This window comes from Siniperca chuatsi, linkage group LG12, assembly GCF_020085105.1.
Source record: "Siniperca chuatsi isolate FFG_IHB_CAS linkage group LG12, ASM2008510v1, whole genome shotgun sequence".
Taxonomy (NCBI): domain Eukaryota; kingdom Metazoa; phylum Chordata; class Actinopteri; order Centrarchiformes; family Sinipercidae; genus Siniperca; species Siniperca chuatsi.
The window spans coordinates 14,532,570-14,548,904 of NC_058053.1; the positions used below are offsets into that span (position 1 = coordinate 14,532,570).

A 16,335-nucleotide genomic window follows, 5' to 3' on the forward strand; every position below is an offset into this window, starting at 1 on the left:
CATGACGCAGACTCTCGGGTAACTGAAATATTGCTTGTCATATGTATTAGGTTTTGAAAGCAAATGGAATCCTCCTTAAAAGTGACAGCATCATAACAGTAAGCCTTAATTGTGTTATGGTCTTTTCTCTTCCTGTCTGACAGATCACTTTTACGAAAACATTTGTTCAGCATTATGCATTCATCATGAAAACACTGATGAAAAGCCACGAGTCGGATACCATGTCCAACCGCATTGTACATATTAGTGTGCAGCTGTTCAGCAATGAGGAGCTGGCTCGACATGTGACAGAGGAGTGTCAGCTGCTGGACATCATGGTCACAGTCCTCCTCTACATGATGGAGAGTTGCCTTATTAAAAGTGAACTTCAGGGTAAGACTTATTTTGATTTAACACACCTCATCACACTTCAAATAGTTTCTGAAAAGAGCGAAGCAGGTGGCTAACGTGATACCCAGTTTGGATCACCACACCACATGTGAACAGCATGAGATTTTCTGACAAGGTTTTTTAGAAGGGATTGCTGACTGATCATTAACTTCTTTGGCAGTATGCGTGGTGAAACTGTTGCTTTACCTAAATGAAATTCAGGTTTAAAGATTTAGCTTTAATGTCACAACTCAAAATGTCAGATTATCTGCACCTATGCGAAAGATCCAGTGTCATGGATTGGGCCATGAGGCATGGATTACATCATACCAGGAGGAACGCTCTCAATTTTAGTAGTACCAAAACGGGTACATGAAGCCTGTTTTAATGTTTTAAGAAGGAAATACTGGAGTGCTTTCAAAAGAGCAAAATATAGCTGTTAATTTTGCTTTTGTATTTTTAATCACTCTCAGTGCAGAAGAAAAAAACATGCACAGATGTTTCATACCTCTGGCCCTTCTCATTGTGCAGGCTCTGAGTGAAACAAGCTTGAATTTTACATTTTTGAGTGTAGTCCTTTTTAATACTGCAGACAAAATTGTTACTCTGTATTTGAAGCCAGGTCTTGAATTGTGTAACTTGCAAGTGTATTGTCTTTCTCTATGTCTTTGTTTCTTTTGATGTGTTGTTTTTGAATAACTAAATACAAAGTGAGCCAAAATGCAATTAACTTAATGTCTGTGTGTGTTTCCTTGTCTTTTGTTTTTTCCTTTTTTAGATGAAGAGAACAGTCGCCATGTTGTGGTGAACTGCAGTGAGGCTCTGTTAAAGAACAACACCTACTGGCCATTAGTTAGTGACTTTATTAACATCCTCTCACACCAAAGTGTAGCGAAAAAGTTCCTAGAGGACCATTCATTGTTGATGCTGTGGATGAGTTTCGTGTCATTTTTCCAAGGTAAGTGTTAGTTTGATAGGTAAATGGTAAATCGACTGCATATATATAGCGCTTTTTTACCTGAGCAGCACAGTGCTCAGGTACTCCACTGTGCACAAGTCAAGTACTTCACTGTGCCTCTCATTCACACGTTCAGTGTGCTTGCTCAAAGACATTTCAACGTCTATCTACCTTTTGATAATTCAGATTAGAATATTTACACCGGAGACAAATGGTCATAAAACAGGTTTGCTCTTTGATCCCATAGCATCCTTTGGGTGTGCTTATTACTTACCCTGTTGTTATTTGTTTGTCATTGATTGATTAATACTTGCTTTTTTTGTACCCCATCTATTCTATTATGACAGTGTAGTGCCAAGATAATGCCACAATTGAATATCTCTGTCATTTGTGATACAAATTGCATGAGGTCAAATGCAACACTTGATTTAAATGATTGCTCCTGCTTGTGCAGATTTTCACTTAGTCTTTATATACTAACAGAATGCTTAGTCAGAGACAGGTGGACCTCATCTGTCCTCTATTGATAACAATGCCTTGTAGAAAAAGTGAGTCGTGGGGTGTATGACTCTTGTCACTGAATTAGAATTGTGGTTAGTGCTGCTCATTTGCCATGTGTACTGTACCACGACCCTAAAAATAACACTCACCCTTACAGTGGGCTTGAGTATCCTCTTGCTGGCATTATGTGCACAGTGTCACTGTTACATTGTATGCATGTCTGCTGCACTGCTCTTGCTTTGAATTTTGGTGTACAAAAAAATATATATTTAGGGGTTCAGAGGTTTACACTGAATTTTCAGAACACAAGGTCCATTCTTTGATTTAAAAAAACAAACAAAAAAAACCCCAAACATTTTTTCAAATTGATTGCTTATATGAGCATTAACAAGCCATGTAATATGTGGTGACTGTCTAACCTTTTTAAACCATTTCCTGCTGTGATAGGCATGAACCTGAATAAGCGGGAGTTAAATGAACATGTGGAATTTGAGTCCCAGACATACTATGCAGCCTTTGCAGCAGAACTCGAGGCTTGTGCACAACCAATGTGGGGTCTCTTAACACACTGCAAAGTCAAAGTAAGTCCTGTTTACACTCAGACTACTCTCACATGCATCTCCTGTGTGCATTCGTGATGATCTTGAATGATTAATGGAACATGCATCTCGAGCATCCTGTGCTGTTGGCACTTACTGTATAACCCTATAGGATTTTTTAACATGGTAAATTCCCTCTTAACAGGAGACACAGGAATATACTAAAACTGTGGTACGCTACTGCTTGGAGACCCTACAGATCTGGTTTGATACCATTGGCTTCATTGACGAGGTAAAATTTAAAAGCCAAACCACTGTATTTACAAGCAATCTTTCTCGTCCCCTGTATCTTATGGCTCTTATATCTCTTATAGCCTGCTCCAAATCAAGTGACATTTCACCTGCCACTGCACCGCTACTATGCCATGTTCCTCAGTAAGGTATGTCAGAGGTTCTTATCTCTTAGGACATGACTCTGCATTATATTTGTATGTGTTTTAAAGTTTGTTTGGTTGAAAATTCTCAGGCTGTAAAGTGCCAAGGCCTGGACCTGGACAGCCTCCTGCCCGACCAGGAGATGCTGATGAAGATCATGGTGCATCCACTCCAAATCCAGGTATAACACTAAAGGCCCAAAAACTGATTTGTGGTTTGTATTAATGTATACATCTCCAGGTCTTTAGCCACATGTTTACTAAAACTTGCTATGTATGGCTGTAGGCATGCCTGTCAGAGATCCACAGCAACATGTGGGTCAGGAATGGTCTTCAGATCAAGGGACAGGCTATGACCTACGTGCAGTCACACTTCTGCAACTCCATGATTGACCCAGACATCTATCTGCTCCAGGTTTGGGTTGCTGTATTACAGGCCGTGCTCACTATCGGTATCATTCATATACTGTAGTTGTTTTAACAATAATCATTATTTTGTTCCTATTTGTTTTTAATTTCTCTTTCTGTATTCATTTATTTGACAGGTTTGTGCATCAAGACTAGATCCGGACTACTTTATTTCAAGTGTTTTTGAGAGGTAAGCTCTAACTCTTACACATGCTTTCATATAATTTTTAATTCAACACAGATTATTAGCATTGTATACACCGTCTTCTCTCACACAGGTTCAAAGTGGTTGACCTGTTGACCATGGCATCTCAGCATCAGAATGCTGTATTAGACTCTGAGCAGGAGCGGCCGATGCTTGAAGGAGCACTGACCTTCCTGGTCATATTGACGAGCCTTCGCATTCATTTGGGTAAGTGGTACAACAGAGGATGCACACAGTCTACAGGGAGTAAGAAATTAACAAACAGCTTACAATATAAGAAAATAAGCCTACGGTAAATTTCATTCCACAAAGCTCATAATGTGTTTGCTGACTGAGTTGTTGAAACATTAAAGCGGTCATTTTGAAGCCACAGAGTGTTGAGAAATTATCCTGGTGTGTGTCTTGGAGTCATTGTAGGCAACTGTTCATTTTTAGCACTGTTTCACTTCGCTAGTGCAGTTTTCCTATTTTTGGCATATGATGTCATTAAGCTTCTGACAGGCATCAACTACAGTGAATCATCATTAGCAGCATCTTAAGTTAATTATGTTAAATAAAATACCAATTAGCAGTATGTGACAATATCACAATTTTTGTATGTGAATGTTTAGTGATAAGGTAGGGGTATCCCAAAATGCTGGTCCCAAAACAAGTGTATTGCAACCATATTTTGCATAATGTATGCTGCAGTTGCATCTCTGAAGTGGCATGATGGTTCTACAACAGATATGATAGTGCAGTGCTATTGTTCTTTCCTTTTTATAAGAATCCTTGTTTAGGCATCATACACAGGTAGAGACTGGGTGGTCACTGTCTGGATCGTTGCTGCATCATTAGGAGACATTGGAAAATAATTCAATCTGGCATATGTCTCTGGAATGGAGACATATGATATTAAATTTAGTCAGGTGTAACTTATTAATATTAATTCCTGGAGTTGACCAAACCAAAAAAGGAAATTCTTTGTAGTTTTCTGGTTAATATGTTCTCTGCATGTTGTTTTTTGTAATATTTACAGTCAGCAAAAGAAAGAAACCCCACTCCATATAATTATGATGTTTGTCTTTACATTCTACTTCTCACTCTCATTAACAGGGATGACGGATGACGAGATTCTTCGGGCTGAGATGGTCTCGCAGTTGTGTATGAATGACCGTACACACAGCGCACTGTTAGACCTTGTATCCTTCAATACTTAACAAATATTTTAAAGAGCAAATATATTTAGTTATCCATGACAATCTTTTTCCTTAAGACGTTTTCTTAGATTCCTGAGAATCCCAACCCAAAGAGTGGCATTGTACCAGGGAGTTGTAGTTTTGAGGAGATGCTCTCTGCTGTGGCTGACTTCAAGGCACCAGTGTTTGAGCCCGGAGGCTCCATGCAGCAGGGCATGTACACACCTAAAGGTAGGATGTTTGTGGTGAAGCTGAAGGCATGATTTAAAAACAGACCATTGTAACAAATAACCTGTTGACCTTTTTGAGAGGTGCAGTGAGAGATGTGACAGAAGTGGCTGGTGTGGTTAATGCTGAATTTGCGCAAAACTGCACATGTTGAAGTAAATAAAGAAGTTTTTTGGTTTAAACATAAAAAAACAAAAGCTATATGATGGCTGTCAGTTGTTAATATTAGTTATTAAGGCCACAGGACTCAGACAATAAAGTTTAAAGAGATGCTGAATGCCTTCTGGTTGGTTGTGGCATCTGCACAGTGGGGTTTGGATCTGGGGGACAACAGTATCTCTATCCTATCTAGAGGTAGATACAGTATCTCTGACTGCTGCCCTCCACTGGCCAACAGTAGTATTAGCAGTAACAGGGACTGCAATGTGTAGGGAAGTGGCCGTTCCAAATCTGGAGGAGAACTGGTACAGTGTGCCAAGTAATATTAAACAAATCACTGGGCTTTTTATACTTGAATTGAAAACTTAAAACATTTATTTTCTCAACATCTATAGTATTTAATTTGCTAGTTTATGGCCTACAATTCACTACAAATAATTCATGAATCTGACAAAAGTTCTTTATTTTAGCCTAAGAACAATTAAATATGTGTATCTTCAAATGTTTACATTGCTCTCCAGTAATGTATTTTTATATCCTGGCGTGAACATCATTTGATCACACAGATCATAATCTTTATTCTAAAGTAGTCCTTGGTGCATTGCACATATGTGGTTTATTGTATTGATAAACAGTAACATGGCACATAATAGAAACAAACTTATGCTCAATGCCTACTTGTGTAATAGATATCTTACACAACCCACAGAGGGAGTTAATGTAATGAATTGTATTTCAGACCACACACTTCTCTTCTAATTTGTGGGTATAAATTCGTAAGAGGCATGAGTATGAGGCCTGAATAGGCTGTAAGTCTTGAGCATTAGCTCTATGTCATTAGTCCTCAGCAGACCACTTGGGGGCAGGCTTACACCACTTACATAGAGAAGGTGAAAATGGGAAGAAAGTGAATCAATGTCACTTTGTAACAGAGGTTACAAAACATTTATGTCCCTTTTCTCAACTAGCTGAGGTGTGGGAGAAGGAGTTTGATCCCATCATGGTCGTTCTCAGAACAGTCTATCGGCGTGATGTCCAGTCAGCAATGGACAGATACTCAGCATTGTAAGTTAACCGTGTTGCCTTAATTTACCCAAATAAATGGTTTGTTTATACAATTTAGGTATTTAATAAACAGTTATTTTCATTAAAACATTTCTATCATTGTATATCTCATATTGGTCTCACAAAACCAACCTGCATCATGCTCTGTTCAGTGTCATAGGGTCACCTCTCCTCTCTCACTTGCTAATGAAGGGACATGATAAGAGAGGTCAGGCCTACCGGGTGCTCAAGTTGGTTCCAATTAGATAGCTGTCGAGAAAAATCTATATTTCAGTTTAAATTGTAATAGAATTGAGGAAATCTTTCTTGTTTGATTGTGGTACGGACGTCTCCCAAGACAAATGTGTCAGGCGAAGGAGATACCTTGGGGTTAATTTTCTCGAAGGTTGCTGGAATGTGTGAAGATGCTAATTATAACGAAAGGGTCCCTCACTGAATGCTTCTGTGTTTGAAATAGTAGTTGGGAAGATAACCTTTTATAATGGAATTTTAGGCTTTTTTTTTTTTTTTTTTTGGGGGTAATTGAAAGTATGGACAGAGCACTGATGTAGTTAATTGTACTTGGAGTTCTTTCACATACACACTACGCTTCTCTGCCAGTTTTGGTGTTACAAACCAGATGAAACTAAGGCATATTTCTCCTTGAAATATACTGAAGCTGCCATTGCCACCTTCAGAGTCTGATACAGCCTCATGTTGCTCATTCACACTGTTTGAATATGATGGATTGCCTGTCAGGCTGCCCTGGTTTTATATAACAATGATTCCATCATCACTAATAGAGTGAGCGAATGTGTGCCCATCAGTTGTTCTGTTGCGCAGACTAAAACCTTTTGTGCAGTGAATTACTCTGAACAATGTAAGATGTCACTTCATGAAACTCTTATTTCTCTCATCGTCATGCTTTATGTGGCAATTCAACCTTCTGTTGCTTGATAGCTAGTACACGTCCTTATGGGTGTGGTAATTACTATGTTCTGTGTGTTGCTGATTGTTCTTTTATTGTTGATATTTTCTTTCTTGTGGGTGATGATGCCACCTAGTTTAAAACAGTCTGGCATTCACACTGGCAACCCATGGCCACCTTACAAGGAGAGGACTCCTCTGCATCCGTGTTACAAGGGCCTAATCAAGCTGTTGCACTGCAAGACGCTGCACATTGTGATATTCACTCTCCTTTACAAGGTGAGCCTTTCAACGAACATTCATGTGGTATACTACAGTGTTACCCTTGCGTTTCAATTTACTCCTTGAGCTAAATTAGAAGTGCTTCTGTTTGCCATATTTAGTTGGCGCACACGTAATATGACTTAATTTGAATTAATTGGTGTTGACATGTTACAAGATATTGGTACAATACAGGACTGACAAAGTGCAGAAGGTGCAGCACAAAATGAACAGACATCATAGTGTAGATGAGATATAATGTAGAGACAAAAAGACAAAAGCATTGACAGGCAAGCAATTGTTGAACTGTAACAACACTGGCGTAGTTGCTATCAGTAGTGAGGGAGATAATATTTGTCTTTACCATTACAATTCAAACTCTTGTTTTTATTAATAAACTAAGCTGAAGGTTTTACTTGTTCTTCAGTGTAAAGTAATTGTTTGACATGTTTTAGATATGGATGGATCATCAGAACATGTCCGAGCATGTGCTGTGCATGGTGCTGTACCTGATCGAGCTGGGTTTGGACAACCAGGTTCTAGACAACAAGGAGGATGAGGTGAGATACGGGTGTTCGAGTTACAACCACTCTCCTCACTGTGTAGACTTCCAGTGTCCACCAGTTACTTACAGGATCTTATGCTTCCAGGAGCCTTGCATTGAGGAGCACTGCCATGACAGCTGGTTCCCTGGCACCAATCTCCTCTCCAATCTGCACCATGTCATCAACTTTGTGAGGGTTCGGGTTCCTGAGACAGCTCCTGAAGTGAAGAGAGAGGCCCCTCCCAGCACCAGCACTGAAGCTTCTTCTTATGGCCAGGTAAAAGGTTGCTCTGCTATAGACTGAGCCGGATTACAGTACCATTAATTACAATGCCATGTCACTGTAACAAAAAACAACTGGAAGTGAAACTTCTAGTAATTATACTGACTCCCAGTTTGTTATTGGCTGTATGCTTCCTGCCAGCACAGAACAGTAGTGAATTAAACCAGTGGCTGGGGAAGTATGCTGAACATCTAAGTGCTCAAGACCCAGATATATTTCTCAGGAGATCCAAGCTAAAAGGCCAATGATTATTGGACTTGAATTCATCATGTGTCCAAAAACACACTCCAAAGTCAATGTTGCTGTGTATCTGCTGGATTGTATTAGCAGCCATTTGTCTGCTTAAAGGTCAGCCAGAAACACTTTATAAGCATAGAGCTTTCCAGGCCTCTGTTGCTGTCAGTTTTGTTTTGGTATCTTTTTGTTCTCCAGTGGGCAATGGACCAGCACAGTGCCAGTCAGACGTGGTTTCCACTCCTTCAGGTTGGCACTCAAAATGGCACATGGCGCCAATGCTGACTTGAATTGGCGCCTCGGTGCAGCAAGCACACATAATACAACGTGTACCAACAGCATCGTAAACAACATACATTTATTTCACACGGCATGTAGTGGCTAAATGTAAATAGAAAAGGTACTGTAGTGTCTCTAACAACACTTAAAGGCTGTGAAAGGCTCCTCCACCTGTTTCTATTTGATTATCAGCTGATAGGGACATAACATCATACCTGCTGCCTCATTTGTAGCCTGCACTCCATTCAACTGAGTTTCCCCGCCCTTACCACTACGTAACAGGTGGCACGCCAGCACAGGCAAAATGGAGCGCAGCCAAAGACACGGACTTGTTATCAGCGTGAGGTTGGCAGGCAACCAGTGGAAACTAGAGGAAGTCACTTAGTAGTGTAAACAAATTTTTTCACTTCGGTTTTTGCATGGATTAAACAAATTAGATCTAGCGTTGTGGAGTCAGGCTAGCTGTTCGTATCAAGAACTTCACTTATCAGACTTTACAGGTGTTGTTGACAAAGTTTAGGGTCATATCACTTAAGAACTCCTTTCTGGTCCAATGTATTTCAGCTATTTCATGGATTACCATGACATTTGGTACAGACGTTCATGGTCCCCAGAGTAAAAACCTAGTGACTTTGGTCCTAAAAAACAATATTGTTTTTTCACATTTTCTTTGAATTCTGCCCCAACATGCGTACAGTTTAAAAAAATCATTTTAAATGGTTTGTTTGGTACCTTCATATTCGTCTTTCATATCGTTATTATTATTATTGTTCATTTTGCTGTACCTGCTCCACAGAACTCCAGGCGTCTTGCAGGGAATTGGAGAGAGGTAGCTATCTACATCTATGTCTATAAAAAGGCGGATGGCTTTGATGCCACTAGTAGCTGCATTTGTCTACTTTTTATCCTTATTATGAAAGAATTTCTTTGCACATGTTTATTCAAAGGACGTCTGCCTTTGTGTGTTATGGCGTGTGTATAATGCTGTGCTTCAGTAGGTCCACTCCCTCTTGACTGCTGAAACTAATTATGTGTGTAATGCAGGTTTGAGTAAACACTTTTTAACCGCATGTCAGAATGATTGATGTTGCCGTGACTGGGCTATATGATGTATGTTTATTTAACCGTGCAGCTCAGGTCCTTTTTTGTCAGGTCAGGTCATGGCAGTCCCTCAGATCAGAGCTTGTGTGCTTTTAACATCAGGATGATTTGAATTTTCCCCTGAAATATGGTTGTTCTTAGTGCTATCAGCAAAGGTATTCATGAAACGTCAGCTGAAATTTTATAACGGACATTTAATTTGACTTTCATGTGTATTGTGCCTGTCTGACAATGGTAATGAACCACTCCTTCAATCCATCAAAGTCCATCTGACTACTAGTGATGTTCTTTTAAGAGGTGGTGTTTGTAGTCGAAGACAGATCTGCCAAAGCACCCAGATGCAGGTGGAATTTGAAGGGATGTTGGTCGCAAGGTTTTTTTTCTTTTCTATCTGTTTGCATATTTTGCTGATATAGTGTGGGTTTGATACTTGAAACAATGTGTGCTGTGGAAAATTTTGTTTATTTATATACCACATGTGTTTACAGTGTGTCCATAAACAGTTGCTTTAATCATAAGGCATGGCATTAACACTGCCAGACTTGGATCACCCATACAAAAACAATCTCATGGTGTTGTAACGTATTTCACCTAAAAATGTTCACCAAATATGTGTACTTTCATGTTGTTAAAAAAAACAAAGATTTTTATTCTATGCTTTCTCAGAACCTGCGTGAAGCTCAGGTGTTCAGCCTTGTAGCGGAGCGCAGGAGGAAGTTCCAGGAGATAATCAACCGCAGCAACACTGAAGCCACCCAGGTTGTCAGGCCCAAGAGCTCCTCAACACGCTGGGTCCCACCAGGCACACCCCCTCAGCTGGTGACCGAGATCCTCGAGATCCGGGAGAGCATGCTGTCCCTCCTCATCAAGCTCCACCAGAAGTTGTCGTCCAAGCAGAACTCTCTGTCGGCATCCTGGCTAGAGGATATGGACACGAGCAGTCACGCTCATGGTGATGGCATTACAGCCATTGAGCGCATCCTCACCAAGGCAGCCACGCGCAGCTGCCAAATCAAGCGTAGCATCCAGGACATTTGTGGGAAGGTGTGTCCTCCTGTGCCTCCAAAGAAGAACAGTCCCACTGACAAGAAAGCCATGGATAAAGAAGAGAGGTAACATAATCTTGTACAGTTTTTCTGTGTTAAATAATATTTACCACTATGGATTTACATTTGCACAGCTCCACGCTGCATATTAACATTGCTTATTATCTCTTTGCAGTGGTTGTTCATTAATATTGTGTCCATACAGCTCTCTTAAAAGGGAGTTGTATCATAATGTGTGTTATTATAATCTATAATCAAGACGAGCTATATTTTTTGTTTAGAACACTACAAGAATTGTATTACAGTGCAATTGCAACAACCACTCAAAGTGCTGAGTCATGTGTGCAAGGACAATGAGTGTGTACAGTGTCCAATCATACTTTTTTCTTTATATATGCGTTGAATACTAAATGTTCGAGTCAAATATAGTGTAAATCAAAGTGAAGCAATAATTCTTTATTATGCTCTCAGCCAGTCGCATCATATCTTTTAAACCGCTGTACCAATCACTGCGGGGCATGACAAAAACTGGAGGATCTCTCTGAAAGTGTGGGCTTGCTTCTCTTAATAAGAAATGTCAGTAATATTGTCTGGGGAAAGACAGATTGGCCAGAAGCAAATATTCTGTATATGACCACTAATATGTGGCCAAAGCAGCAGCAAATGATGCTTCGTTTTAAGCTAAATTTACTGAATTTAAATTTATTTGTAAAGATATTGAAGTCTACCAGCTTTCTTAATTTTGAAAGAAAAATTATCTATGCAATTTTCATATGTCTTTCCATTAACACTTCAATACATCTTTGCACAGCCGTGAAAATGGGGTCCATTGGCTCAGTGTGTTTTGGCTTTTCACCTCGCATTCACCCACTAGTCCGTGTCTCCCATTTCCCTCCTCTAACGATGATGGAATGGGCTATAACCATTTAATAATTGCCTGCTTTTGGGGTTGGCTTCACCCCACAGACAAAGGTAAAGGTAGAATCTCTCCCATTCACATGAACTAGTGCTGTTTCCAAGGCAACCGTCAGGCAGCAGTGCAGTCAGTGGCAATGAGAAGTGAGAAGCTACCGCCCATTCCTCATGCTGCTTGTCGGCGCCCCTGAAGCCATCAGTGAAAATTATTGAGCTGTGACGCTCCTGTCAGCATTTGTTTAGGTCCTCTTATTAGGGACTTAATTTACAGTCGGCTCTCACCCTGGAAGTCTGCAGAGTGGGGCTCAACCCACCATATTAGTTTAATAATCAACCTTTCTAACTTTAACAACACAGACTTGTTAAAATCAGACACCTGCTGTGTATATAACAGTATCCCTGCTACATGGAAGAATCTGTTGCACATGCTGTTGGTGATCAGGGGAAACATGCCCTTCACAGCAGACATGTTTATTCCCAGGATACTGTAATGCATTTGTGAAGTGGAAGTGCAAAGATTAATGTTCTTCAATGGAGCAAGTGGTTGCCAGGAACTTATCAGGAGCAGTGCTTGTTGTCAGTGTATAAAATCCCTGTTTTTACTTACTAAGTATCTTTTCTCATGGAAAGAGATTCAATGCCTTCCATACAATCTCACAGGTAGAATTAAAATTATTTTATTTACTTACTTAACTAGTAGATTATATTATAATTACATATACACTACTAGTATTAATTTGCTTTTGAACTCAAGTAAAATATTGGGTTGTTGTGCACATTGCTGCATTTTCATCAAATAATATTTCACTTTTCTTCTTCTTTCAGACGTCAGAGGGCAAGAGAGAGACAGCAGAAGCTGCTTGCTGAATTTGCCTCCAGGCAGAAGAGTTTCATGGAAACAGCCATGGATGTTGGTAAGAAAAGCCCAGCTCACCTTTTTGGCAAACTTGTTGCCTCAACTTTGTGGTCTTAGAGCTTTAAATTACTAACACATCATTCATAGCAGCCACTGCCAAAATTCTGTTTGGAAAGAGTTTGCTTCCTATCGTGGCAGGATGCTCTGCAGAAGCAGAAAAGCAGCAGCAGCAGTGGAGCACATGTGTTAACACAATCTTTACTTGGCATACTAATAACATAGTTACTTTTACTTGGCATTCTAACATAACATAGTTGAAAATCAAAGCACAGTATTCAGTCTACTATAACCTTAATGCTGCACAGCCAAACAGGCAAGCCAAGAATGGTGAATGTATTTTTTGAGTTACTGACTCCCCATCGTTAACACATGCATAAGGTGAGATGTGTGGTGAAGGTGCTTAACAAGACAACACTTACACTTCTCATTTATTTCTAATCCGGTGAGTTACCACTCTGATACAATGTGCTGATCAAACTGGGTTTGTTCTGACATAGGTGCACACTTATTAACACTTTTTCTTTGAAGGACATATTGCTACTGTTGCCTTTTAAAGAAAAGCGCTGTTGGCAAAATAAACCTATCATTGCAATGCCTTTTTCAATGGGGCAAGGTGACAGTGGGCCGAGTCCGTGCTTGTGGCCTCTGCGGGCCTGTTAGGAGAAATTGAGAGGAGAGTGCTCCTGTGGGAGTATGGGTGGCTGCTGGCTGAGGGCACATAGGATCAAAGCACTAATAGTGGGCTGGACTCCTGGGGCCCACCTTGAAACAGCATGGTTAGTGAATGAATAATGGCTGCTGTGATCAGACGGACCATTCTGGCAGGACTGTATTCTGACCTCTTTCTGCACACTTTCTGCTGAGCAGTAGCTTTAGTTGCTTTACTTCAAGCTCACCACTGGCTTTGGGAAGATGACTATTTAATTCAAGTGAATGCATTGTAGGCTGTTTGTAGATATCTTTGAATTTGCCTGCATTATAGTATTTTGCATTATTTTCTTCAGGAAGTGTAACATAATTGAGGTATTTCTGCTCGAGTATGCCTTTCTCCTGCACAGAGTTCTGTTAACACTGGCCCACATCTGTCGATCGGTCACTAAAAGACCTTGAATTATATTTAGTATAATAGGAACCTTACCGGATGGCAGTAAGTGGAACATTACATTACCTTACCTTACCTTACCTTACCTGGACACTGGTGTGGCTCATGGAAAAAATATAGCTTAGATAAGACAGACAGGAAATCTATATATCTGTTTTTGTTATTCATTAATACTTTATTATTATAAAATTTAATTATTTAGAGTAACCTGGATGCTCTTTCTAGAAAGAGATGTTGAGGCTGAATTTTTAAATATAAATATTTTTCAATGTGCCACACCCCAAATTCCAGTCACCTGTATTGTATTGGGGCCGAGAAATCTCAAAACCTGAACAAATTATATCAAACCTGTCTGCAAGGAGATGTTCAGTGTGATCATTAACCTAACCAGCATTCAGGAACAGACTAACATTTAAAAAATTACAAACCTATTGCGTGTATACAGTACTTTAGAGAGGGTGTGTGTGTGTGTGTGTGTGTGTGTGTTTTTGTATTTTTGTGCGCGCCCATTATTGACTCTATGTACTGGGATGGCCCAGGGCTAAAGCTGTGGCGTTGAAATCTAATGCATCCTTCATTTCCCCAGGAACACAGTGACCTCTCTTGAGAACATATTTTTCCAAAAAGCAATAAATCTCTTTCCGACACAGCTTGACATTTCTTCACAATATTTACTGCTCAAATTGAACACAGTTTTTAACATTTAAAACTAATTTCACATCAGCAATTGATTTCTAGTGCTGTGCCAATCATGCATACAGTGGTGGCAGAGAGTGAATTTACATATGTTCCCAGTATTGATATATGGATGTTACATACTTCATTGTGAAAGTCCCATTTTGGCAGTCCCCATTCTTCTTCTTATAACTGTAGTAAGGAAACACACATAGGAATTATCACATCTTATGGAATTAAACCATAAGATCAAAGTCGAAAAGTATGTTCTTAGAGTTGATTATTTTCAGTGTAAATTAGAAAGGAGTAGTGCTGTGTAACTGAGTATGGTATTTGTCACCTGAGTAGGAGCATAGCTTGCAGTCCCTTAATCATGGATTGTTACCTCAACTTCTGATCTACCTAAAGGAAAGCCTTTCAGACCACATTACCTCCAAGTGTTTTTGTTTCTCACACGGTTCGATGTTTTTTCATTCACACAGAGGTGAATGTAATGCTTACAGATAATTGAATATGAATGATAAGTTCTCGGAATTTTATCCAAATTGCTTTTCCAGGCTTTAGTAATTATTGGCTTCAGCTGTTGCAGTGTATCCCATGGTTATGATTATATGTTTATGGTATAAGCTCGAAAGTTTTTGTGGAGAAGCTTTTGCAAACTTATATTAAGATTTAAACTTTTTTTGTGCTAGAATCCCCCGACACTGAGGCAGCCATGGACCTAGGAGCATCTGAAGTGATGGAGTCTGAGGTTCTTTATGACTGTGTTATCTGTGGCCAAAGTGGACCTTCCACCGAGGACAGACCAACTGGCCTAGTAGTTCTCCTCCAAGCGTCCTCAGGTACTGCATGTCCCAGCATCCTCCCCTTCAATTCTCAGATGTTGACATTAATAGCCTACACAAACGCATTTGTTTAACCACTGTCTTGGTTTTGGAGTACAATTTTAAACAACTAGACATGACTATTCTTTAGCAGTTAGCAGTCTTGCCTTTTAAACCAAAACAGTTATTCATAGCACCTTTGATCCACCACATACATTTTTAATTGGCAGGTTAACCGTTGTTTGAATTGGCTCATTTATCATTCATGTTGATCCTTGCTCACTTGTACAGGGAGCCTATCACTGTAAGAGGTCATTTATTTTCCATTTTTGTGGACAGAGGAGGATCACTCACTGTCATCCAAATAAATGGCATGTTTGATTAGTAATTAGTCACCTTGTAAAACGGTTCAGAAGACTCTGACCTCAACGTCAAAAACCATCTCGTAAAATCTACCACCAGTGACCAACAGTGGGTCCATAATAGCATATAATTAGATTACATAAACAATTACATATTTTAAAGCTGTACATTTTTCTATTTTGATTTCATTGTTGTTAAATGCCAGGTTGTGTCTGACTTATCATTGTGCTCATTGTGAAAAGCATAAAAATCTGTGTTTGGCCACTGAAATGTACCAGTAAAACATACTGTATAGGGCTGAAATGAATAGTTGTTCAATGGAAAATTAATTGCCATCTATACTGATAATCACTTAATTGTTATAAAGTTTTTTATAAACCAAAAATGCCAAACATTTTTCTGTTTTACATCATTGTAAAGTGTTATATTTGTAATATTTTTGTGTTTTGGATGGTGAGTGGGACAAAAATGAAATTTGAAGCAGTCACAATCCAATTTTTTATGTAAATACTGAATAAGTTAGACATATTTATCATCATCACATCATAGTTCATCACTGACTTCTGTGATTGGCTTTCAGTGCTTGGGCACCGCTGCAAAAGCAAAGAGGCTAAGAAGCTACCAACAACTGATGAAGAGCACATCTACGCTGCAGACACGTGTGGAGTGGCTCATGATGTCAGACTCACGCTCATGCAACGGTTCTTCAAAGATGTAGGTGTCTCAGAAAATATTGCCGGCTTTACACAGGAGAGAAAAAAGGCTGAAAGCACTTTTAGGACACTATTAGGAGCGCTATTAGGGTTATGGATTTTTGTGTTTTAGATAACGGTTCTAGCAGC

At 39.6% G+C, this 16,335-nt stretch overlaps 1 protein-coding gene across 4 annotated transcripts in view; it reads left to right on the forward strand.

Annotated features, from left to right (window-relative positions):
• Positions 1 to 16,335, forward strand: part of ubr3 (ubiquitin protein ligase E3 component n-recognin 3) — a 44,584-nt gene that overhangs the window by 6,141 nt on the left and 22,108 nt on the right. Inside the window, exons 8-28 of one of the 4 annotated variants that reach the window (XM_044215554.1) lie at positions 144 to 372; positions 1,148 to 1,327; positions 2,276 to 2,409; positions 2,573 to 2,659; positions 2,742 to 2,807; positions 2,894 to 2,983; positions 3,088 to 3,216; positions 3,347 to 3,399; positions 3,488 to 3,621; positions 4,510 to 4,595; positions 4,682 to 4,823; positions 5,948 to 6,044; positions 7,088 to 7,229; positions 7,667 to 7,771; positions 7,862 to 8,032; positions 8,471 to 8,521; positions 9,348 to 9,380; positions 10,319 to 10,764; positions 12,439 to 12,527; positions 14,999 to 15,148; positions 16,074 to 16,207. In XM_044215554.1, coding sequence (XP_044071489.1) covers positions 144 to 372; positions 1,148 to 1,327; positions 2,276 to 2,409; positions 2,573 to 2,659; positions 2,742 to 2,807; positions 2,894 to 2,983; positions 3,088 to 3,216; positions 3,347 to 3,399; positions 3,488 to 3,621; positions 4,510 to 4,595; positions 4,682 to 4,823; positions 5,948 to 6,044; positions 7,088 to 7,229; positions 7,667 to 7,771; positions 7,862 to 8,032; positions 8,471 to 8,521; positions 9,348 to 9,380; positions 10,319 to 10,764; positions 12,439 to 12,527; positions 14,999 to 15,148; positions 16,074 to 16,207 — 2,748 coding nt within the window. The remainder of the gene's footprint in view (positions 1 to 143; positions 373 to 1,147; positions 1,328 to 2,275; positions 2,410 to 2,572; positions 2,660 to 2,741; positions 2,808 to 2,893; positions 2,984 to 3,087; positions 3,217 to 3,346; positions 3,400 to 3,487; positions 3,622 to 4,509; positions 4,596 to 4,681; positions 4,824 to 5,947; positions 6,045 to 7,087; positions 7,230 to 7,666; positions 7,772 to 7,861; positions 8,033 to 8,470; positions 8,522 to 9,347; positions 9,381 to 10,318; positions 10,765 to 12,438; positions 12,528 to 14,998; positions 15,149 to 16,073; positions 16,208 to 16,335) is intronic. The other 3 variants (XM_044215555.1, XM_044215557.1, XM_044215558.1) reach the window with 3 other exon arrangements.